This window comes from Schistocerca nitens, chromosome 4, assembly GCF_023898315.1.
Source record: "Schistocerca nitens isolate TAMUIC-IGC-003100 chromosome 4, iqSchNite1.1, whole genome shotgun sequence".
Lineage (NCBI taxonomy): Eukaryota > Metazoa > Arthropoda > Insecta > Orthoptera > Acrididae > Schistocerca > Schistocerca nitens.
Genome location: NC_064617.1, coordinates 979,780,229 through 979,807,385, shown reverse-complemented (window position 1 = coordinate 979,807,385; position 27,157 = coordinate 979,780,229). Strand labels below are relative to the sequence as shown.

The 27,157-nt window shown below is 36.9% G+C and overlaps 1 protein-coding gene across 1 annotated transcript in view; it reads left to right on the top strand.

The window, feature by feature from the left end:
• The first annotated feature begins 12,665 nt into the window (after window positions 1–12,665).
• The window catches only part of LOC126253686 (protein virilizer homolog), a 110,680-nt gene continuing 96,188 nt past the window's right edge, over window positions 12,666–27,157 (top strand). The window contains exons 1-2 of the mRNA XM_049955212.1: window positions 12,666–12,869; window positions 13,205–13,317. Of these exons, the coding sequence (XP_049811169.1) occupies window positions 12,813–12,869; window positions 13,205–13,317 (170 nt within the window). The 5' untranslated portion in view covers window positions 12,666–12,812. The remainder of the gene's footprint in view (window positions 12,870–13,204; window positions 13,318–27,157) is intronic.

Genomic DNA, 27,157 nt, shown 5'->3' with positions numbered 1-27,157 from the left:
AATAAAATAAATAAAATATGCCATGTGATGTGAGGGAAGTATTAAACAGCATACTTAGTACATAAACAATGTTTCAGGATTCGACATGAAAGCCAGACAGGAAGTTACCTATCCATTGGAGTGTGTGATGAGAAATCTAGGGAGGAAACTGAAAGATGTGGGTGGATCCACTTCCACACTCCTGTATGGTTGCACCCTTGTTGGTCCATTAGATTAGATTAGCTTTACTTTCATTCCAATTGATCCGTAGTGAGGAGGTCCTCCAGGATGTGGAACATGTCAGAAAAACAACAATACATGACAAATATTTACAACTAAAACAAATAAGCTAATGTACCATTCCACAGGTCCCAAGTGGAATGATCGTCATTTTTTAATGAACACTAAGAGTCATTTTACAAATACTAATGCACTGAATTTAAAATAAAAAAGTTTTTTATTTATTTATAAGGTAATACAACTATTGTAATACTTATTTACAATGAACACATTACTGCACTGAAATGGTGCAGAAGTTATATTATACTAACACACACACACACACACACACACACACACAAATTTTCAATGAACACATTACTGCACTGAAATTGTGCAGAAGTTATGTTGTACTTATATACAAATCAGTTGGTTTTACTAAGAAATTCATCAATGGAGTAGAAGGAGTTGGCCACCAATTAATCCTTTAGGCTTCTCTTAAACTGAATTTCATTGGTTGTTAAGCTTTTTATGGCTGCTGGCAAGTTATTGAAAATGTGTGTTCCTGAATACTGCACATCTTTTTGTACAAGACTAAGTGACTTTAAATCCTTGAGAAGATTATTCTTATTTCTAGTATTGATTCCATGAATTGAGCTGTTGGTTTGAAAAAGTGATATATTTTTAATGACAAATTTCATTAAGGAATAAATATATTGGGAAGCAGTAGTTAGTATCCCTAGTTCCATAAACAGGCTTCTGCAGGATGTTCTTGAGTTCACACCACATATAACTCTCACTGCACGTTTTTGTGCCCAGAAAACTTTAGCTTGGCTTGATGAATTACCCCAAAAAATAATCCCATATGACATTATGGAATGAAAGTAAGCATAGTATGCCAGCTTTTTCATTTTTATATCCCCTATGTCTGACAAAATTCGCATTGCAAACAGAGATTTGTTAAGACGCTTCAGCAGTTCTGTGGTGTGCTCCTCCCAGTTGAATTTATTATCAAGCTGTAATCCCAAGAATTTAACACTGTCCACTTCTTCTATCTTCTTGTCATCGTATGTTAGACATATACTCTTGGGACACCCCTTACAAGGTCTGAACTGCATATAGTGTGTTTTTTCAAAGTTTAGTGACAAAGAATTGGCTAGAAACCAGTGATTAGTGTCCACAAATATTTTATTAGCTGACCTTTCTAAGACTACACTTGATTTGCTATTTATTGCAATGTTTGTATCATCAGCAAACAAAACAAACTTGACATCTGGTAATGTTACTGATGAAAGGTCATTGATATACACAAGAAAAAGTAAGGGCCCCAAAATGGAACCTTTTGGGACCCCACATGTAATTAGTTCTCAGTTGGATGATGCCTGATAGCTTGATACATGTCTCTTTCCTAATAACATCCTTTGTTTCCTGCCAGAGATATAAGATTTGAACCATTTTGCAGCATTTCCTGTTATACGCTAATATTCTAGTTTACTTAAAAGGATATTGTGATTTACAGTCAAATGCCTTTGACAGATCACAAAATATACCAGTTGCCTGCAATTTTTTGTCTAATGAATTAAGCACATGTTCACTGTAAGTGTAGATTGCCTTCTCAATATCAGAACCTTTTAGAAATCCAAACTGTGACTTTGACAGTATGTTATTTGAGATAAGATGGTTATAAAGACGACTGTACATTACTTTTTCGAAAATTTTTGAGAATGCTGGCAACAGTGAAATTGGACGGAAATTTGATGCTATTTCTTTATCTCCCTTCTTAAACAGTGGCTTAACTTCAGCATATTTCAGCCATTCAGGAAATATTCCACTAATAAATGACTGGTCACACAGACAGCTTAATATGCTACTTAGCTCAGAATCACATTCTTTAATTAACTTTGTTGATATTTCATCATACCCACTAGATGTTTTTGATTTTAAAGATTTTATGATGGACATTCTTTCTGTTGGGGTAGTGAGGGTCAAATTCATATTATGGAAGTTACTTGAAATGTCTGGTCTAAGGTAATCCTTAGCATCATCTACCGAACCTGACAACCCCATCTTTTCAGTAACAGTTATAAAATGTTTGTTAAAAGGTTCTGCAACACTATACACATCTTTCACCAATGTATCATTTACTCTTAATGCTATTTGTTCCTCTTCATGTCTGGTTCTACTGGTCTCCTCCTTCACTATATCCCATATTGTCTTTATTTTGTTATCTGATATGACTATCTTTTCCTTGTAATATATTTGCTTTGACATCCGTATTACAGTCTTTAATATTTTGCAGTATTTCTTATAATGTGCTATAGCATCAACATTGGAAATGTTTCGGATTGACAGATACAGTTTTCTTTTTGTTTTACAAGATACCCCTATTCCTTGAGTAATCCATGGCTTCTTTGTAGACTTTGCTCTAACCTTGGTAAGTTTTGGGGGAAAGCAGTGTTTGAATAAGGTAAGCACTTAATTAGCAAAAATGTTATATTTTTCATTCATGCCATGAGCTCTGTAAACATCAGTCCAGTGAATGTCTCTGAGGAGTGTCCTAAAATAATCAATTTTTGGCTTACTGATTACCCTCTTGAGCTCAGATTTAACAGATTTTATATCCTGTTCAGTATTAACATTTAACGGAAGGAACTGCATGTCATGGTCTGAGAGGCCATTGACTATTGGTTTTGTAATATAATTTTGTTCATTGGACTTTTCTATAAAGATATTATCAATGGCTGTTTGTGAGCAAGTGGCTATCCTAGTGGGGAACTTTACAGTGGGAATTAAGTTGAATGATAGTGTTACTAACTCAAATAAGTTCTTATTGGGAGAGTCTTTAAGGAAATCTACATTGAAATCACCAGCAACCCCTATTTCTTTGTTTTTTTTTTGTTGTTAAATGGGCCAGTACAGCTTCAAGGTGGTTGACAAACAGTCAACTTTCAAGAGACTGTAGGTGCTGGCTAATGTGCTCAATCACCTGCCAACTACATCAGTCTTGTGGCTGAAATTTGTAAATTGTTAGCCAATAAATTATCCTATATGCATAATTCTTGCATTTATAAAAATTTCAAGGAAAAGTTTGTTTAGAAAAGAAGTCACTGCTATGGACAGTGTTATTCCACATAAATGAATGTTTTTTTCAAGTAGGGGGATTAACTTCCAAATACATTATGTAACTTTAAATTTTGTTTGATTTGGGTATAATGCTGCGGAAGGCTGATGTTCTACAACAGGTTTCACACTTATCTGGACTACAGTTTCTTGTAATTTTGGAATTAAACTTTGACAATCCTGTATTCTATTTTTTTGCATAATTTTGTACACCATTTGGCAAACTTTAATTGCACAATCCTGTACTGTCTACTACATTTTCAAAATTAATAATGTAATGAAAACTAGTAGGAATTCATTTGTTAAGAAAAATTGTAAACCCTTTGGAATATTATTTCCGCAGAGTGTGAGAGTCATAAGCTTGCCTCTGACGTATCGGATGTATTTTTGTATAATAGGTGCAGACAATGTAATTTCGGCTTTGTTAATGTGAGAAATCAAAATACTGTATGATATACTAAAATGTGAGAAAATCAGTGGAAAATATATTTACTTAAAAAATTCTGCAAGAACTTAGTTCAAACCAACTGTGAGGACCGGATGTTAGATTTTCAGCTTCAAGAATCAGACCCCTAGACTAGAAGAACTGGAGCCATCTCAACATGACAAGCTAAGTAAACCTGAAAGTTTATTGTAATCTTTGTTCCTCTCAAATTTTCATAAAACACTTTGCTTATTAATTACTTGGGCCAGGCATTCTTTAATGTGGACAATAGATGGAAGAAGGAAGGAGGGGGGAGATTACAACTCCAACCCTCAGAATCAACCAGAGATGGACAGGTCTCTGACGAGCTCTCGGTGACCCACTCCTTCCACTGCACCTCAGTCACGATACGGCTGTAGTAGACACCCTGCACAACATCTGGCTCTGAACCATTTGTACAACATCACAGCATTGCACAGCACCATGAGAAAATGCCCACTCGTGTCTTGCTCAAGCATCTGCCAGGGCATGATCAGTCACAAGCATTTCACCATACTAACAGCATGGGTTCTGTAGGGATATCAACATTTACCTGAGACTTGAACATCTCTGGCTGGTGCAGAGTGGACAATCTTTGGACACAGTAAAAGGAAAAGCAGTGCATTTTAGACTAATGTCTGAGTTGATTTGAAGTTGCTCTCATGAATAAAGTTATGTTACATAAATTGCACTGTGTATGATCGGAAGTAGTTCCTACCATATTGTGACCGACTCTTCCTAGATATTTATTTCCTTTCACATTAAACCTAACAGTACTTAATTGTTTAAAAGAGCAGCTAAAACATTCTTCACAAGTAATGCATACTACACAATTAAAGTTTACGTAGTTTACACAGGGTATTGGTTAATGGTGAAAGAGGATAACTCCAACACCCTGTCACATTACAATGCATGCCCACAATGCAATGATATTACAAAAAAAATCGTGTGTCGAGATCTGTAGCATATGTTAATAATATCCTGTCATTCTCCTAAGCTCACCATCCTACTTGTCTCGGGGGATGCTGACTCAGTTTTTTCAGGTGGACAGAGAGGAGAACATGAAAATGTGCCTGGTGCATATTCATGGGTCTGGAGTCAGTTTTCTGAACAGACTGGAGTTGATGCATGGGGCAAAGCAGCATGTTCATGGTCCAAGACTTACTACTGGGTGTCCTTAGCACGTACAACAATGAAGTGCAAAACTATGTTTATACTATGGTGAAATAAAATAATGCGATACATTTGGAATGTAATAAAGAGGGAAACAGGTACTGCATCATCTGACAATGTAAAAACTGCTGTCCTAAAAATTAACGATTTGGAAGTAACTGATAGTAAACAGCTAATTGTCACTTCTCAAATAGGTTGCAGTGGTGACCTAAAGAAGTTGCAGATATTCTGAAACTCAACCTTCCACAATGTTTTAATGATATAAATGTAACACCCATAACTGTTAATGAAATAAAAAAAGTAATTCACTTATTGAAAAGTAAAGGATCTTCAGGTATAGATAACATCTCTAGTAAACTGTTGAAAGGCTGCAGTAATGATGTAAGTGTAGTACTTACTCACATTTGCAACACGTCTCTTTATGAGGGATTTGTTCCAGAGAGAATGAAATATGCCATTGTGAGACCCCTTTTCAAGTCTGGCGACGCTACAGATGTCAAAAATGATTATCCTGTCTCTCTCTTAACAACATTTTCAAAGGTTCTTGAAAAAGCAGTGTATAACAGGATTGTGGCACATCTTGATAAACTTAATATTATTAACCACAGACAGTTTGGTTTTCAAAAAGGGGTTTCCACAGAGCGTGCCATATATTCACTCACAAATGATGTCTTGGAGTCTATTAATAGTAAGAAGTCACCAGTTGGTGTCTTCTGTGATCTTTCCAAGGCCTTTGATTGTGTAAACCACAAGATACTCTTGGAGAAGGCCTATCATTACGGAATCGAAGGGCCTATAGGTAACTGGCTAAAATCATATCTTGAAGACAGGAAACAAAAGGTGGTTCTAAATGGCTGCAACAAAGGATCTTCTAATCTAGTGGATTCTGAATGGGGCAAAATTCAGCATGGAGTTCCCCAGGGATCTGTTCTTGGACCCTTGCTGTTTTTAATATATGTTAATGATTTTCCCCTGTCCATCAGTAAAAATTGTGAATTCATAATATTTGCTGATGATACAAGCATTGTAGTAGATGGTAAGTCTACTGCTGATCTGGAGACTGATGTTAATAATATACTCAGAAAAGTTACAGCTTGGTTTTCAATTAATTCTCTTTCAGTTAATATTAAAAAAAACTAATTTTATACAGTTCCACACAAAAAATAAAACTCTAGAAAATATAGTAATTGCTCATGACCACCAGAAACTAGAACAGGTGCACTCCACTAAATTCCTGGTGGTTCACATTGACAGTAGGCTCAATTGGGAGCAGCATGTGTCCCTTACTCTAAAAAGGCTTTCATCAGCAACTTTTTCTCTAAGAATCATTACTCATTTTGGGGACATCAACATTTTAAAATCAGCTTACTTTGGATACTTTCACTCATTAATGAGTTACAGAATAATCTTCTGGGATAATTCACCAGCCTAAAAAGAATCTTAACTGCTCAGTAGAGGGCAGTCAGAATCATATGTGGGGTTCCTCCACGAACCTCATGTAGAAAACTTTTCGCACAGTTAGGTATACTAACCACAACATGTCAGTACATATACTCTCTGATGAATGTAGTTAATAAAGACTATGCTCAGTATGAAACAAACTGTTCATACCATAACTACAATACTAGAGGTAAAGATGATCTACATGTTGAACTAAAAAATTTATCACTTGTACAAAAGGGAGTAAAGTATGCTGCTATAAAGACTTTTAATGCATTGCCTAATTATATTAAATGTACAAGAGAAAATGAGACGCTGTTCAAAGGCACGTTAAAAAAATATCTGCTTGACCATCCACTGTACTTCTTAGATGAATTCTTTTCCAGAAGTAATGCACCCCCTTAATAATAGATGTATTTAGTCTCTTAGGTATTAGATGGACGATACAATATTTATGTTAATGTTATAGTTATAATGTTATAGTGTGAATTGCTATACTAGTTAAATGACAGTTTGTAAATGAGAAAAAGTGATACTTATTAATATCTATATCATTGTATTATATTACTATTCTGTAGCATTAATTGTATTTGTACAATTTTATTGACATGTTCCACATCCAGGCGAACCACTCGCATGTACGGATCCATGGAATACGCATACCAAATAATAATAATAAAAAAAAAAAAATAATGAAAACTAAAATAAAATAATTTAAAAAATTGGAAGATAAGTACAAAGGCTGGGTAATATAACAGGGTCCGAAAACAGAAGACTTACACTTGGACCTCACAAATCAGAGAAAGATAACCAAAAAACCGATAAGGTGGGTTAAATGGCAGTATCAAAAAGATAAATTTTAATGACAGAAACAAATAATGAGAAAATAAACCTACAAGATACATAAAATAGTTAGTGGACAACTCCAAAGATATCATCATCCAACACTAATGCTAAAAGATGAAACAATATGATGGCCCATAGCAATAAAGGAAATACAGAAATTTTATCAGAAAGATTTAACGAACTGCTAAACTGTGAAGATCCCCAATTACTTCTTCAAATAAAACAGAAACCCAAACAAAAACACCATCAGAAAAATATAAATCCATCAACAATCTATGAAGCCTACAAGGACTGAGAGAGTTCAAGAACTACAAAGCATGTGGAGAAGATCAAATATAAGTGGAATTATGGAAACATGGAGCATTACCAGCAAAGATATCATAATACAATGCATGGTGAAAACTTGGAACAAAGAAGAACTATCAGAATAATGGACATCCACTACCCAAAAGAGGAGAAAAACAAATACATATAACTACATAGGGATTTCTCTCTTGGATTGCATATATAAACCCTTGTCAAGAATTCTGTACAATTGCTGTAAACATTAACTTGAACAGGAAACAGGAGACTACCAAAGAGGAATAGGCCTGGGGAGGTTGGTTGGAATAGATAATCACTTTAAAATTAGTAATGGATGTCTAAAAAAGATTTAGACTTCAAAAAGCTTATGGCTGGAGCCACAGATCTTCAGTGATGGATGCATTAAGGGATTTTAGACTTTTTTTACTAGAAAAACAGAGCTAAAATCAGGACGGTGGTCTATCATTACTACTCTTTGACAGTGCTATGGAATACTTGCGGGAATAGTACAAGGAAAATCTTAAGAAAATGTACATTGGAACCAAGAGAGATCAAATAAATTCAAATTGCTTAGCATTCACAAATGACTTAGGATTTATAGTTAATAACACGCAAGAAGCCAGAAATCAGTTATCAAGCCTACAAAATATAGTACAAAAAATATGAATCCAGTCATCATTCGAAAAGACTCAGATAATGATAACAGGCCCACTAGTAATGAAACCAAATAAAAGTAAACAAAGAACCATAAAAATTGTGAAACAGTTTAAATACCTCGAAGAAATTATAACACGCCACTTAAATGAAAACCCTACTTGGCAAGAAAGAACCAATTCAGTGATAAAGCCTCAAAAACTAACATGGTTTACATATAATAAAAAAGTCTATCAATCAAAACCTTAAATCAAACAATGGAAAATTCAGGATGGAATTAACAATATTATGAAAAGGAAAGTTGCCTCTCACCATATAGCAGAGATGCTGAGTCGCAGATAGGCATAACAAAAAGATTATTTGTGACAGTCTTATGGTGAGTGGTAACTTTCCTTTTCATAATATTAAAACAAAATTAAAACACTATAAGATAGTGGTTCCGCCAGAGGTAATGTACAGAAGCAAGACTCTCTTTACACTCACTCTGAGAAACAGAATTGACAAAACACTAACAGTAGATAGAAGAATAGTTAGAACACGTATAGATAAAAAATATCAAAAAAGAAGGACAGTGGAGGATAGTACTAAATGAAGTGATTTTTTTAATTTACTGATCCATTTTCATCTACAGCTGCACAATGTGCATGAGATATTTGAATTTTTATGTTAAAATTAACAGTTTACACAGTGAACTGGAGCCTATTACAGATACTATATGTAAGAAGAGGTTTTCTTTTTTTGGCAACATCATGAGGGCAGAAGAAACTAGATTAACAAGATGACTTATAAATAAACTCTGGGATCTCAAACACAAGTGGGATTGTTCTTTTATTTTTTTATTTTATTTATTTATTTTCGAGTTCCATGGATCCTTGACACGAATCTATTGCTAGGATGTAGAATGCGTCAGGTTATTACAGTAATAAGCAGAGACATGAAAAAGGACATCCACATGTCAAATAATTACACACAAAAATTCAGATAACAACACAGATAATAGTACAGTAATGACATAGATGATTGCATAAATAATAGTGCAGTAATGACATAGATAATTACATAAACAAATTTAAAGTAATTCATCTAAAATATATTCTGCCAACAAGTGATATGATAATCTACATAACCAGTTCTATTAGAAATGCATGAAATTAAACACAAATTCAAGAAGTATTACACATTATCAAAGAATTCCTGTACAGAATAGAAAGAATTATCCAAAAGATAAAGTTTTAGCTCTGTTTTAAATTTAGTAAGATCCCCAATGACTGATTTGATATGGACAGGAAGTTTATTGAACACTTTTATACTTGAATAATGAACTCCTTTCTGTACCATGCTGAGATTTTTTAAATCTTTGTGGAGATCATGTTTTCTTCTTGTATTGTGATCATGGTACGCACTATTTATTTTGTAAACTGCATAATTGTTGTTCACGAAGCACGTTAGTGACAAGATGTATGGACAAGGCATGGTGAGGATCCACAGCTGTTTGAATAAATTTCTGCAAGAAGGTCTAGGATGCACTCTACTCATAATCCTAATAACTCTCTTCTGTGCAACAAAGACTTTATTTGCTTTTGGTTGATTTCCCCAGAATATGATGCTATATGTCATAAGTGAAAGGAAATAACCAACATATGCAGTTTTGATTGTTTCCATGTCACAAACAGATGCAATTGAGTGAATGGCAAATGCTGCTGAATTCAGTCTTTTACATAGGTCAGTGATGTCGACAGACCAGTTTAGTTTGTTATCAATATGTAAACCCAGAAATTGGGAAGATACAACTTTCACTATTTCTTTGTCTCCACATTTTATTTCAAAATTTTCCAATTTTTTGTTTACTGTTTGAAACTGAATGAAATGAGTCTTATTAACATTTAGGGACAGACCATTTGCAGTGAACCAATCTAGAACTTCTTAGGATATAGTGGCCACAGTGTTCTCTAGACTGCGGTTGGGTACCTTGTCAATCATAATGGTTGTGTCATCTGCAAATAGGGTGAAGTGTGCTTCTTGTGTCACACACCATGGGAGGTCATTTACAAGGATTAAGAAAAGTAAGGGACCAAGCACGGAGCCCCTGCAGCACTCCACATTTTAATGTAGGCCAATCAGAGCTGGCAGGCATCTTTGCACAATTGTTTAATACTACCTTCTGATTTCTGTCATGTAGATACTTCCCTAGTTTATCTTTTAAGCCATAATGCTCAGCCTTTTTTAGTAGAATCTTGTGATTTACACAGTCAAATGCTTTTGACAGATCACAAAAGATTCACCTTAATAAATATAACATTTTCTTGTTTATTGATTCAAGGAGTTGGTTGACAAATGAGAAAATGGCTTGTTCAGTTGAAAAACCCTTTTGGAATCCAAACTGATTTTTATTAAGGATGTTATATTTATTAAGGTGAGCCACGATTCTATTGTACATAAGTTTCTCAAGGATTTTTGAAAGACTTGTTAACAATGAAATTGGGTGGTAGTTAGAAACCTCTGCTTTATCACCCTTTTTGAAGAGTGGTTTAACAACTGCAAATTTTAGTCTGTTAGGGACAGTACCTTGATTTAGAGATTTATTAAATATGTGATATAGAACTTTAAGAATATATTTGTGGCAATGTTTCAGTACTTTGATAGATATATTGTCCATATCAGTGGAATTTTTGTTTTTCATTTGGCATATCACCTTCTCAATCTCATCTGCTGTCATGTAGGGTACATACATCAGGCAAATTTTTCTGTGCACTGCTTTTTGTGGAAGGTTCATGGCTTCATCCATAGACTCTTTACATCCAATTTGATCTGCTGCTGTCACAAAATGATTGTTGAAGATATTGGCAACCAATTCCCCTTCATCTACCATGCTTCCATTGTGACACACTTGGATAGTGTTTGTATCCTCTGAAACTTTTCCTGTGTCCCTTTTTACCACCTTCCGATTGTTTTTATTTTATTATTTGATCTGTCAATTTCAGATTTGATAAACATACTCTTGGATTTTTTAATAACATTCTTTAGGATGTTACAGTACAATCTGTAGTGTTCCCTATCCTGAGATTTATCAGAATTTCTGAGTGAAACATAAAGCATTCTCTTTTTTTTATTCCCTTAGTAAGCCGCTGCCTCCAACAATCATTCCGGTTTGTGCTTTTTGAAATTTTCTTAGGAAATACAGCCATGCAATGAAATTATAGTGGATATGGAAGAATTAGAAAGCAACCAAGATGATATGAAAAAAACACACAAAATCTCAAGAAACGGAAAAATAAGACAATATTATGAAAAGGATAGTTGCAGCTCATCATATAGCAAGAAAATAAATGAAAAGCATCAGTTTGCTTTTGTTCTACAATATTGTAGAACAAAAGCAAACTGGTGCTTTTCATTGATTATAATGTTGTTCCACCAAGAACGACGGAAGATTCTGTTAACATGATATAGCAAGATGCTGAGTCACAGATAGGCACAACAAAAAGACTCTCTCTCACACACACACACACACAAAGTGTAATCAAAAACACTGCACAATAGGGCCCAACCAAATGAAGTAGTGCAGTTGTTTAAGACACTGGCCTTAAATTCTAGGGGATGGAGTTAGCTCGATCTGGACATCATGAGTTAGGTCTTCTAGATCATTTCTGGCAAACAAGAGGGCAATTTCTTCATTGACACTGCCAACCATTCGTTCTATACTCATGAAAACATTTATGTATGTTGTGTGCGTATTTTTTAAGTTGTTTCTTTTAATTGTATTATGATGACATATCTTGTATCATTGCGATATCTCTGGATGAATAAATTTAACGGGTCTTGTTTAATCGTAAAATATAAAAATGTTACAAGTGTACAATCTTATGCTTATTATCTAGATTATTTTAGCATTTCTTTAGGTCAAAATACAGTTCTTCCCTTAAAATCCGATCGTGAAAACCAGAAACTTCAAAGCGCTGTTATTAAACAAGCAGTGCTTCTCATTTCACATGTGCATCGAAAACATTAGCTACTCTCCCGGGGGAAAATGTCTTCATTACGGGCATTTTTATTGTGACTGTGGAAGTTATTACGATATTAAATGTTAAAAACTACAATTGGTGGTTGGTGCAGTTTTGTAACCGTGCGAGTGCCTTACTGAATATCACAACGTGCTGTTTCGTGTCGCTGGTGCAAAATAATAAGATTGTTTTGGTACTTTATTTCTTACTGTGGATCGCTATTTGTAAGAGTCAACAGCGATTTCATTTAATTCCTAAATCGGTCTCTGCAATTGAGTGACCTGGCATACTTCGCTTCATATTTCGCATATCTTTGAAAATTACAGAAATTTGCTTTGATCATGTTTGAAGTCAACGATGTTGTATTTCGCAATCAATCCAGTATCGATATTTTTCATTTTTATTCGTACTCTGCACCATAGTTAATAAAGTACCCATTGTTTTATCTTAATGTCATCGAATATTATTGGATCCAATACGTATAATATTAATATTGCTATTATTTCCCCATTGAATTCCGTCAGATGTGCAATGAGAGTCCTCCTTGAATATGTAGTTCAGTGCTGTGTATTATATGTTGGCGGCCCTACATACTAAGCTTCAAACGGGATACTGTCATGGCAGATAACAGCGAATTATTATTTTTTGACACATTTTCTCATGAAAGTTCTGAGGCAAGTCCACATCTTAATTCGAGGCAATAGAAAAAAAACTATCTAAATACATGTGATCGTCCTGTTGTACTTATTTGCGCAAAAGATTGGCAGGATAATCCAAGTTCATAACCCGGTTGTACTGTGTTACTTGTTTCTGTAGAAGACTGAAATCAACTATTTTTGTTATTTATTTACTAGAGCCATGTTTTAACACGTTACTCCTGCCGAATGCTTATAGAGATAAAATAAATAATCTTGTAATTTAATATATGTTTTGGGTGGGAGAGGGGTGGGGGAGTCCTATGGTGACCTGATGATAATGTTAATGTGCTATTTACGTTTTTGTGATCCAGGAAATCAATTTAGATCTGGTGCAGTTCCCAAAACCTGTGTTCATCAGTGAAGTAAGGATTATACCACTCGGAGCACGTGTACAAGCAGATTTCCCAGGTGGTGTAAGATTGGGGTAAGTTCAATTTTTTTCCATGTACACTTGCTATTTTTAATACCGGAATTTTTGTCGTTTGGTTGGCATGTTTCATTTGCAGTCTTTGAAGATACACATTTATTTTTTGCACAATATTATTTACAGTAGCTGTCCAGTAGCAAGTAACTAATGAGTCAATCAGTGTTCAGATCGGGATATATTTGATTAGTGATCTGTTTGTGTGGCTGCAAATTCATAAGTTCTATGGAATCTAGGTGTTTCTGATATGGACGCTATACACCGTCTGATTCTACTGCTCATTGATGTACCGAACTGCAGGACCAATAGAAGATAACTCAATTTGGAAGTAAACATCTGTTAGCCAATGTATCTTGGTGGTGCCGTGTTGATGATGAAAATCGCCAATGGAAAAAGTTAAGCACCTGTGTGGAACCTTTCCTCACAGGTGATCCAGTAATCATCTGTTAGTGAAGTGCAAATAGTGAAGTGTTTGAAGTGCAGTTAGTGAAGAAAGTGTCAGCTACCTTAAAGTGTAAGTGTAGACGCGGAAATTTTTCTGTGATGCAGACGTCAGATATTCAGCAGGAGAATCATAGTGAAAAACTGGATTATGTGTAAAGATAGAGAGCTTAATTTTAGACTTTGAAAACCGATTTTGATTCCGAACACATCAGATTGGAGTTCTCAAACGCCCGACGCCATAAACAGGAATGAATCCCTGCAGTCATAAACTGGAGTGATTTTGAAGTACCCGGGTCATCCTATTTCTTGGGATCAAATGGTGGTGGTGTATGCTGCATAAAATGCATCTTTCATTGTCAGCAAGGAGCTACTAGAAAATCTGTAGCAGTTTTGTGGGGTGATATTTGGTAGTACATTATTACATACCACTGTCAGAGTATATTCGTTTAATAATTGCTTGTGACACTTGGGTATTTTGGTAAGAAAGAAAAGTATTTTCTGATATCTGTGAAGCTCTTGTGGTTCATAGTATTTGTCTATTTTTGATAATATTTATCATAATAAAAAGCTGTTGGCATTTTAACATATTGCCCAGATTACGACCAAAGTGCATGTACATTCACTTTCTAGCTCTTTCACTGATTTGTAACAAAGGTTGCCCGTGTCCCTAGTTATAAATATTGTTTTGTAAGTAACTGCTATTGGTGTCCTAAATTATGCAAATAATACAGTAATCACTGCAGATTATAAAACACACATCACAATGTGAGGTGAACACACACCTTCTGTTGGTTATGTGCAGTGTCAACTTATAATAAAGTGACAGTGTTGTTTTTTATTAAATAGTAATCATGTATTAGCTTGTATCCCTCATGGAGTCTCTGACTTTGTTGCATTTGTTACATAATGACTGTTTACACACTAGAGAAGTTGTGAAAACAATAAATATGCACTTGTATTGGTCCCTATATGTGCTTACGTATACCTACATACAAATGGAAAGCGGCAAATGTGTTTTCTGAATATACGGTATAGTCTTTTTGTATACATCAGTGTGTGTCAATTGAGCCATAATTTTCCCAGAACTAAATATGCAATTTTTTTTACGTTAATGTAATACAGGGTTGTATTTTGCTTCCCAGCTGACCAGCATTTTTGCAGTTATTTTTTTTAAATACAGGCACCATGCAAAGGTGATACTTTAGAAATATATACACATACGAGATGTTCATTGTTTATTTACTTGCTACATGGTCACCGTAGCTCATATGCATTTATTTGATAAATGGTGATGCTCATATCTTTTAGTCAGTAGTGAATATTTATTTCATCTCTTTAAAATAACATAAATTTAAAGGTTTCCTTATTCCAAAACACTACCACCACAACAGTTTAATATAGGCTAGTATCTTGTTCACAGTTGTGTAACATTATAATTTAGCTTTATAGGGTGATTAAAATAATTTACGACCTTTGACATTTTGTCACACAGCTAATAAGGGATAGCACTGCACATGCTCCACAAAAATGACAGTGATACTAGTATTCTAGTGTTTGAGTCTATAAATGGTGTGACAGCTGGGTATTAACTAAACTACTGATAGTTTGGGAGGGAAAATTGCTATAGTAGTCAGCAAGAGTAAATCCTTGACATTTGCAATGTGTTTGGCACATCTGCTTCTTGCGTCTGCCTCAGTCGATCACATTATGCGATTTTTTGTGTGTGTTTCTGTGGCAATGTCTCAGTGTTGCTGCAGCTCTGTAGACAACTATTGTTTCTGCTTGCAGCTGTTTGTATGTCACAGTTTAATGCTGGAAACAGTGCTGCCAGCTGTCAGGAATCTTCTGTCACCGACTGTAGTACAACCATTGACATTACTGTAGAAAGGACTGCGTCACCCTCCTAAGATTAAACATCGATACTTACAAGCAATTTAATCACACTGCAGTGTTTGGTAGTATAATGCACAGTACTAATTATGTCTAGGTGTAGCACTATTTATGGCATTGTAGTTACCTCTTTCCGTTCAAGTGTTGAGTGCTGTGTGTAGAGTCAGTAACTGGGGTCGACAGAAGCGTCCGATCCCACGCGTCGGCTTTGACCCGTGACGTAAGGGTGTTGTCGTGTGTGACGTCATGACGGCGCGGAGTTTGGTTTGAGTGTGGCTGTCTCCAGTTCTGTTTTATCTTATTTTATTTACATTTCTGATCTGTTCGTTCTATCTCGTGAGATTTTTTTTTTAAATTTAAAAACACTTATTACTTATTTTAATTATCTGTTTCCTCCAATTTCTGTTTTAGTTTATTATATTTATCTTTCTGATCTGTTCGTTCTATCCCGTGAGTTTTTTTTTTTTTTCTAAAGACAAAAAACACTAATCAGCTACTGAAGCATCTTTATCTTCTATGGGTTGCAGGGGTTACGACCCCTGGGGAGGTGGGTGGGTATTCATGCAAGGCTGTCTTCACTTACGTTGTAGCTACGCAAGGTGTCTAAATTTGTTTAAATTTAGTTTGCCCCCCACCCAAAACACCCCATTTCCCGCGCTTGTCCCGTTTGTGTCATTAGGCTTCTTGTGGAAAGTGTGTGTGTTTGTTTTTGTTTCCGCCATATTTGTGACGTCATGGGTCAAAGCAGACGGGTGGGATCGGACGCTTCCGTATTTCCAGTAACTGTGATACAGAGGCATAAATGAACTCTGTGAGGTTTAGCAAGAACATTAGTTCAGCTGTTTGCCTTAGTTGTAGTGTTGTTCTTTAATTTAATATGTGTGTAATAGCAGTCATGCACCAAGAAATTGTAACTGAACTATTGTAGTTTGTAACACTTGTACGTACATATTAGATAAATTTGCCACTGTCCAAGATAAGTGTGTTGAGAAATGTTGCAACATCTGAGAAGACTTAATAGATGTTAGTATGTGATGCTAAAGTTGGAGCTGGTCATAAACCTAATTAGAAGTAATTTAGCTCGTACAATCAGTCAAATACTGTATAAAATTTGACAGCTGTTGTTAAAAAACTGTCTGTGATGCTACAAGGAAAAGACAGATTGCTATTTACTGTAAAGATGACACATTAAGTTGCAGACAGGCACAACTAAAAGACACACATTACTTTTTGCCGGCCATTGTGGCCGAGCGGTTCTAGGCACTTCAATCTGGAACCATGCGACCGCTACAGTCGCAGGTTCGAATCCTGCCTCGATTATGGATGTGTGTGATGTCCTTAGTTAGGTTTAAGTAGTTCTAAGTTCTAGGGAACTGATGACCTCAGATGTTAAGTCCCATAGTGCTCAGAGCCAGTTGAACCATTTGAACACATTACCTTTTGTCTGCAGCTTCGTCAGAAAAGGAAAGAAAAACACATTCACATGAGCAAGCACACCTCGTGCACATATATCCACTATCTCCAGCAGCTTGGACTGGTCTGAGCTGCTAGAAATGGTGGTCGTGTGTGCATGAGGTGTCCTTTTGTGTGCATGCATGTGCATGTTTCCTTTTTTGATGAATGCTGCAGCTGAAAGGTAATGTTTAAGTGTCTTTTAGTTGTGACTATCAACTTAACGTGTCATCTCTACAGCAAGTAGCTGTCTCTCTCTTCTGCACATTGTTGATATTACAACCTGGTGTTTTCATTGTTTGAATTTGTCTGTGACAGTGAGTACATTGGCAAGACTTTTCAAAACAATCTTTCTGCAGGAAATGCAAGTGCCTGGCTGTTGTTATTTGTGTGTTCTGGATTGCAAAACACCGTAGCTATGTAAGTTCCTATAAAACATGATGTGTGAATCGTTCCAGAATCTCATTTTTCCCTGTGGGATGCTGACCAGTCATATCAACTCAAACATTTGATATGCTTGAAGACATGTAGGCCTACTGATCCATTTCTTTTAAAAAATCTGAGGTCATCAACACACATCCATAGGAGAAATTGTAACAGTGACAACATGCATCATATTAAGGATTCATTTTAAAATTCTGGCGGTTTGTCTTTGTGGAGTAATCAAGGACTAGATAAAACATTCATATATACCATTTTAAATAATCACTACAATTAACTGAAAGATATTGTGCAAAAATTATATTCACTGTCCATATCTTAAACTAAGGCACCTACTTGTATAGTGTACACTAGACAGTCTCAAGTTTCTGAGTAAATATATTAGTTGTAGTTGAGTAATTTAAGTGATGCAGTCAACACAGTTGTTAAAATAATGTTGACAGTACGGTAGTGATTGTACATAGAAAGGCATACTGTAATGATTTTGTGTCAGCAGCTATGAAAGCTGCCAGTGACCTATTCTATCCACATTATTTTGATGTCTTAGTACTATGTGTTTTTGTGAGCCTTGACCATGTCACACTGGGGAAAGTAAACTTGTAACGATGGAGTGGACAATGTGGCACTAGATCCTGTTGAAGTTTGTGGTCATGGATAGAGTTATACAAATAAGGACAATGCTTAACGATGTATGGTACACAAATGAAATTCTCAACAAGTCACAAGTTACCTTGTAGGTAAAAGAATTGCTGATTAATAGCTTCTGGACACATACAAAACTATACTGTGATGTAGCTACTGTATTATCCAAACATAGTTTTGCTGATGAATAGTTTAAGCCATACAGCTGTTACGTAAATGTGGAACAGTTGATACAGTAGTTTTTTTAGTTCTATGCAGAGAATAGTGCAAACATTTGAAAACTGTTTGTAATGAAAGCTTATCCAATCAGCTTACTTGGTGAATGAAAGAGTTCCATAAATGTACAGGATACCACAGGAACTTCAGATTAATTGCTATTATGAAATATGAATTTTAAATCTCAAGGAATGGAGAGTTTGTATCAACTGATGATTTCATTTCGAATACTGTTTCTACACAGAGCTCGTAGTATGTGAACATTGATATTCTGGTCCATTAAATACAAAGCATATTCATAGATTAAACAACAATTTTGCAAGAAGTTTGCATACACTAGAAGCTGGCATAGAGACCTAGTTTACTTCACAGGTAAGAGTCAAGAACAGATGCAGTGTTGTCATGTTTTTTGCAGAGTAATGTTCACAGCACATGCCATGAGGTGGGCGTAATGGGAACTGGGAGGGTGCATCAATAGCTGGTTGCAAATATCTAATGAGAGAACATACTTTACCTATGTCATGAAGTGATTTTTTGGACTCCTGCTGTGAACATAACAATGAAACTGCAACATATTCATAAATACAATGTTCATAATTCATAAAGTTCACAAGATTTCATTATAACAATAAAACTAATGGAGAGGCACAGGACATTTCAGCTTAAATCAGTACTTGACCATTTCGGTAACTGTACTGAAATTTTTCTAATGATTTCAGTAACTGTAACTGAACTTTTTGTCAAGCCATCACTTCCATTAGTTTTGACAATTTACAGCCAAACCTCCTAACCTAACCAAGACCTTTTCTGCAAATAAGGTAGTCACTAGAACCCCCGTTCCAATAAAACTAGAAAATTATATGGAAGATGTATCGGAAATTTACTTGGACAGTCATTCATAGTCCAGTGTAACCAAAAACATCTGTAAAGATTTTTACATGGTTTCAATTTAGGCATAAATAATAGATTGTCTTTATTACTGCCTATCATTAGTTATTGAAAACTATAAAACCATTGGCTATGCTAAACACATGCATTGTCAATCTATGTACCACGCAGAAAAGTGTCCTGCATGGCACAGTCTCTCTTAGAGATTTACGCCTACTTCTTCCGGAATGTAGCTGTAAGTCTTTACTTTCAGGAAAAAAAAAAAAAAAAAAAAATGTTGCAATTAGTTTTGTCCAAAATCAAATTTCCACTCTGCAGTGGAGTGTGCACCAATATGAAACTTCCTGACAGATTAAAACTGTGTGCCGGACCGATACTCGAATTCGGGGCCTTTACCTTTTGTGAGCAAGTACTCTACCATCTGAGTTACCAAAGCATGACTCACGCCCCATCCTCACAGCTTTTACTTCTGCCAGTACCACGTATCCTACCTTCCAAACTTCACAGCAACTCTCCTGCAAACCTTGCAGAACTAGCACTCCTGGAAGAAAGGATGTTGCAGACACATGGCTAGACCATGTCTTTTGCTCGATTGTTTTTAAAGCTCATGGTGCTTGTGTTTTTGTTGTTGATCATTATTTTACTCTTTCTAAACCAGTTTTCTAGTCTGCATAATCACTTTTTGCTTCATGTGTAGCTTCTGCTAGATCCATTCCATTAATTAAAATGTCTGTCATCTGCCAATAGTATTGATTTTTGTTGAATTTTCTCTGGTAGGTCATTAATATATATCAAGAACAACTGTGACTGTAGGACACTTCCCTGTGGCGTGCCGTTCTGGATCATCCCCATGTCTGAGTAGCATTTACTTCTCTCCCCATCTGTTACTTCCAGCTTTTGGCATCTGTAAATTAAAGAAGGATTTTATAAGATTAAATTAATTGCCTTTTACTCCATAGAATTTTATTTTTTCAAGGAGAATGTTTTGATTAAGTAGGTCAAAAGCTTTTGATAGATCACAGAGTACTCCAATTATTGAGTCCTCCCTGTCGAGTGTTTACATTACATAGACCACAAGATATTATGGTGGTGATGTTGAAGATTCATTTTTTTGGAACCCAGTTTGGCTTCTGGCTATGATATTGTTGTGACTCACTAATCTTTCAAAGTGCCGCCGTGCAGTTACACGCGTTCTCTACATGTGGCGCTGTCTGCCAGCCATGCAGCAGCCGCGCCACCTAAGCGGCCAGCCAGCCAGCGTCCGCCAGACTTGGACTCGGTGCTGATTTGACTGTTACCGTGTACACATGTCTGACTTTGTCTACTTGCTCTGTGGCGTACATGTATTGTGTCGTTATGAAATATATGTGTTCAACTTGACGGTATAACAGATATTATGTGATGTGAAGAAGCTTACTAATCTGTTATACAGAACGAGTTCAAAGATTTTAGATATTACTGGTATAGTACTAACAGGTCTATAGTTTTCAGGTTCTGTAGTGTACATATTTTTTACAGTGCTAGCACCCTAGCAATTTTTAAACTATCTGGATACAGTTCTTCTGTGGTTGCTTCATTAATCATTTTGGTCAAGGATTTAACAATGAAATTGGATGAAAGTTTAATAATCTTATTTAAGATATTGTAGATGTCCTGGGTCTTGTGTTTCTAACTTGTTTATGATTCTTGTTGCTTCTTCTTCACTTGTTTGATACAGGTGTATAGAATTTCGTAGTGGTTGTCTTTTTTTTCTCCATTAAAGTCTTCATAGCTCTTGTTGGAGTAGACATATCCTTTGTGAGATTTTTGCACAGATTTATGCACCAGTCACTAAATGCTTTGGCTATAGTTTCTGTGTTTCTCTGTAGTGAATTTTCCCATCTGATTCTTTGGGGCTATTATTTTTTAATGTTATCTTTTCTGTTTTTGAACATTATGATCATCCACAATGTTTTTGACTTATTGTCTGAATTTATAATACCCTGTTCAACATCTGTTTTCTCTGCTTATTTTATTACTTTGGTGTAGATTCTCCAGTTTTACTTCTCCAGTGATTTTTACATTGACATGTATGTTGTTCATGTGATCAGTGAATTGCTGTGCTGCTTGTTCTCCACGAGGCCCAATCAAAAAGATATCATAAAAACGGTATGGGTAAAGAGAAGCATTGTTTAAGGTGTAAAATCCAGGATGGAATGTAACAATATTATGAAAAGGAAAGTTGCTACACAGTATAGCGGAGATGCCGAGTCTCAGATAGGCACAATAAATATACTGTAACATATATAGCTTTCGGCCAGTAAGGTCTTCATCAAAATTAGACATTTAGTTTTGAGAAAGGCCTTACTGGCTGGAAGCTATATTTGTGACAGTCTTTGTATTGCGGTAATCTGTGACTCGGCATCTCCGTTATATGGTGAGCAGCAGCTTTCGTTTTAATTGTTTAAGGTGTATTATTCAAAATCCTCTATGAAAAATTTGACCACAGCTGACAACAAAGGTGAAACCACTGTTGTTTCATATTTGCCACTGCACAAAAAGTTAAATCGTGGTCTACCTTGTTGACCATTTCTGGAGAGAAGGGGTTGGCAAGGAAACTTGGCATTGTTCAACAGACATATTTGAAAATAGAGATACCACATTGAGATCAACAATAACTTCATCTGCAATCATCCGTATTTCTTTGATGATATCAACAAATACGAGATGGAATCCAAAATTTTTGGGACTGGTGTTGCCATCTGGAAAGTAGGAGTAGTAGGTTTCTGAACTGCTAGGTGGCGAGAGCTGCATATCTGTTTAGTCGGTGTGCGGAGTGGCATTCAGCTGGGAGGATGTGTTGCATGTCCACAGTGCTTTCCGTAATCCTCAGTGTTTGGTGTGTGGTGATTTTATGACGGATCTGCGCACAGAACAGTGCGTGTATATCAAATTCTGTGTGAATCTCGGGGGAAAAATGCTACAGAGACCCTTGCAATGATTCAACAAGTGTTTGGGGCACAGAGCATGAGCTGTAAAAGTGTCGTGAGTGGCATGCTCGGTTCAGGGCCGGCCGTACAGATGTCAAAGATGCTCACACTGGAAGGCCCATTAGCCGCACATCACCAGACATTGTTGCAAAACTTAAACAGCTGGTTCGTGTGGATCGACGTCGATCCACTCAAGACCTTGCGGATGAAGTGAATATTGGTAATGGGACATGTCACCGAATGTTGACTGATGAATTGGGCATGCATCGCGTCGCCAAAATTTGTGCCAAGGATCTTAACTGCCGATCAGAAGGCACAGTGTGTTGAAGTGTGCACAGACCTTTGTCAGACCGCATATGATGATCCAATCTTCTTGTCACAGGTTATCACCGGCGACGAGAGCTGGATTTACAGTTATGAACCAGAGACAAAGCAACAATCATCCCAGTGGAAGAGCCCGGGCTCTCCAAGACCCAAAAAAGCAAGACAGGTGAAGACCATGATCATAATTTTCTTTGATACCAAGGGAACTGTGCATAAAGGATTCGTCCCACCCAACCAAACAGTGAATTCTGCGTACTACTATGACGTTTTGTGACGGCTCCGTGAAAATGTGCTGCGGCGACGGCCTGAACTTTGGCGTCCAGGGAATTGGCTGCTGCATCATGACAACGTGCCCTGTTAAACTTACTTGCTCACCAGGACCTTTTTGGCAAAAAACAACACGGCGGTTGTACCCCACCCACCATACTCGCCAGATTTGGCACCTTGTGATTTTGCGCTATTCCCAAAACTGAAATTAGAGTTGAAAGGCCATCGGTTTGACACTAGAGAGGATTCAAGCAACACTGCCGGTGGTGATAAACACCCTCAAAGAATAGGGCTTCCAGAAAACGTTTGACCAGTGGCAGAAGTGCTGGGACTGGTGTGTACGTGCGGATGGGAACTACTTCGAGGGTGATGGTGACCATTAGTCCAAAAGTAAGGTTTTCAACAGATGGCAGCACCAGTCCTGAAAATTTTGGATAGCACCTCGTATCCAGGAGTTGACAATGTGCTCTTCACAGCATCCAACAATAGGCAACATTAATTCTGTTAAAGATTTGGACATTCTCTATATAGGAGAGGCAGTTACTCTTAATGATGAGTCTTAATGAATCATCTTCTTATGTATTTTAGGATGACTGCCTGTCTTGGTGGTGTCAATGCGAGTTGTTGCAAATTCTACACATAATCGTCAGAAAAGCCTGATTTCCTTAGCAGCTCTGTTACCTTTCTACTGGCTGTATTGGATCACGTTTCTGCCTTTCCAAAGGAACACTTAAAGGTTTAGTTCAGCATTTCTACTTTGCTATCCCCCTGTGCTTCATGTCATTTCATTCCACTGTCTTATCTGCTGCAACAATAGACGCCTGTGCCCAGCTGTGTTAGAATGGCCACTTGTTGCCCCTCCACTCCAGTCTTGCTTGCATCTGTTATTCCTTCAGATTTTGTCATTCGTGTCCAAATTTAATATCATTTGTAATAAAATGCTGAAAATGTACAGAATATTTGGTGCATTAAGGACAAGAACCATCAGAATATCTTTGAGAATATTCTGCTGCAGTAGTCATTGAAGGCTTCATGCTTTGGAATTTTGGCAATGAAACCCATTTTGTTTAGCATTTATCTGTGTACTGCAATTGCTTTATTTTACATTTTTGTGCAGTATTCGTTGTTCCTTTAAAAATTTGTTTACCGAAACTGCATACCTGGGAGAGTTCCTGCTATTGTGAACTGTTCTTTTAGGTACATATCTTTTTAGTTCTCTGCCAACAACTCTTCTGAACTTGAACTACAGTTCATGTGGATGCTCGTTGTTGTTGTTGTTGTTGTTATTGTTGTGGTCTTCAGTCCTGAGACTGGTTTGATGCAGCTCTCCATGCTACTCTATCCTGTGCAAGCTTCTTCATCTCCTAGTACCTACTGCAACCTACATCCTTCTGAATCTGCTTAGTGTATTCATCTCTTGGTCTCCCCCTACGATTTTTACCCTCCACGCTGCCCTCCAATACTAAATTGGTGATCCCTTGATGCCTCAGAACATGTCCTACCAACCGATCCCTTCTTCTGGTCAAGTTGTGCCACAAACTCCTCTTCTCCCCAATCCTATTCAGTACCTCCTCATTAGTTACGTGATCTACCCATCTAATCTTCAGCATTCTTCTGTAGCACCACATTTCGAAAGCTTCTATTCTCTTCTTGTCCAAACTATTTACCGTCCATGTTTCACTTCCATACATGGCTACACTCCATACAAATACTTTCAGAAATGACTTCCTGACACTTAAATCTATACTCGATGTTAACAAATTTCTCTTCTTCAGAAACGCTTTCCTTGCCATTGCCAGTCTACATTTTATATCCTCTCTACTTCGACCATCATCAGTTATTTTGTTCCCCAAATAGCAAAACTCCTTTACTACTTTAAGTGTCTCATTTCCTAATCTAATACCCTCAACATCACCTGACTTAATTCGACTACATTCCATTATCCTCGTTTTGCTTTTGTTGATGTTCATCTTATATCCTCCCTTCAAGACACCATCCATTCCGTTCAACTGCTCTTCCAAGTCCTTTGCTGTCTCTGACAGAATTACAATGTCATCGGCGAACCTCAAAGTTTTTATTTCTTCTCCATGGATTTTAATACCTACTCCGAATTTTTCTTTTGTTTCCTTTACTGCTTGCTCAATATACAGATTGAATAACATCGGGGAGAGGCTACAACCCTGTCTTACTCCCTTCCCAACCACTGCTACCCTTTCATGTCCCTCGACTCTTATAACTGCCATCTGGTTTCTGTACAAATTGTAAATAGCCTTTCGCTCCCTGTATTTTACCCCTGCCACCTTTAGAATTTGAAAGAGAGTATTCCAGTCAACATTGTCAAAAGCTTTCTCTAAGTCCACAAATGCTAGAAACGTAGGTTTGCCTTTCCTTAATCTTTCTTCTAAGATAAGTCGTAAGGTCAGTATTGCCTCACATGTTCCAGTATATCTACGGAATCCCAACTGATCTTCCCCGAGGTCGGCTTCTACTAGTTTTTCCATTCGTCTGTAAAGAATTCGTGTTAGTATTTTGCAGTTGTGGCTTATTAAACTGACAGGTCGGTAATTCTCACATCTGTCAACACCTGCTTTCTTTGGGATTGGAATTATTATATTCTTCTTGAAGTCTGAGGGTATTTCGCCTGTTTCACACATCTTGCTCACCAGATGGTAGAGTTTTGACAGGACTGGCTCTCCCAAGGCCATCAGTAGTTCCAATGGAATGTTGTCTACTCCCGGGGCCTTGTTTCGACTCAGGTCTTTCAGTGCTCTGTCAAACTCTTCACACAGTATCGTATCTCCCATTTCATCTTCATCTACATCCTCTTCCATTTCCATAATATTGTCCTCAAGTACATCGCCCTTGTATAGACCCTCTATATACTCCTTCCACCTTTCTGCTTTCCCTTCTTTGCTTAGAACTGGGTTTCCATCTGAACTCTTGATGTTCATACAAGTGGTTCTCTTATCTCCAAAGGTCTCTTTAATTTTCATGTAGGCAGTATCTATCTTACCCCTAGTGAGATAAGCCTCTACATCCTTACATTTGTCCTCTAGCCATCCCTGCTTAGCCATTTTGCACTTCCTGTCGATCTCATTTTTGAGACATTTGTATTCCTTTTTGCCTGCTTCATTTACTGCGTTTTTATATTTTCTCCTTTCATCAATTAAATTCAATATTTCTTCTGTTACCCAAGGATTTCTACTAGCCCTCGTATTTTTACCTACTTGATCCTCTGCTGCCTTCACTACTTCATCCCTCAAAGCTACCCATTCTTCTTCTACTGTATTTCTTTCCCCCATTCCTGTCAATTGTTCCCTTATGCTCTCCCTGAAACTCTGTACAACCTCTGGTTCTTTCAGTTTATCCAGGTCCCATCTCCTTAAATTCCCACCTTTTTGCAGTTTCTTCAGTTTTAATCTACAGGTCATAACCAATAGATTGTGGTCAGAGTCCACATCTGCCCCTGGAAATGTCTTACAATTTAAAACCTGGTTCCTAAATCTCTGTCTTACCGTTATATAATCTATCTGATACCTTTCAGTATCTCCAGGGTTCTTCCATGTATACAACCTTCTATCATGATTCTTAAACCAAGTGTTAGCTATGATTAAGTTGTGCTCTGTGCAAAATTCTACCAGGCGGCTTCCTCTTTCACTTCTTAGCCCCAATCCATATTCACCTACTACGTTTCCTTCTCTCCCTTTTCCTACACTCGAATTCCAGTCACCCATGACTATTAAATTTTCGTCTCCCTTCACTATCTGAATAATTTCTTTTATTTCCTCATACATTTCTTCAATTTCTTCGTCATCTGCAGAGCTAGTTGGCATATAAACTTGTACTACTGTAGTAGGTGTGGGCTTCGTATCTATCTTGGCCACAATAATGCGTTCACTATGCTGTTTGTAGTAGCTTACCCGCATTCCTGTTTTCCTATTCATTATTAAACCTACTCCTGCATTACCCCTATTTGACTTTGTGTTTATAATCCTGTAGTCACCTGACCAGAAGTCTTGTTCCTCCTGCCACCGAACTTCACTAATTCCCACTATATCTAACTTTAACCTATCCATTTCCCTTTTCAAATTTTCTAACCTACCTGCCCGATTAAGGGACCTGACATTCCACGCTCCGATCCGTAGAACGCCAGTTTTCTTTCTTCTGATAACGACATCCTCTTGAGTAGTACCCGCCCGGAGATCCGAATGGGGGACTATTTTACCTCCGGAATATTTTACCCAAGAGGACGCCATCATCATTTAATCATACAGTAAAGCTGCATGCCCTCGGGAAAAATTACGGCC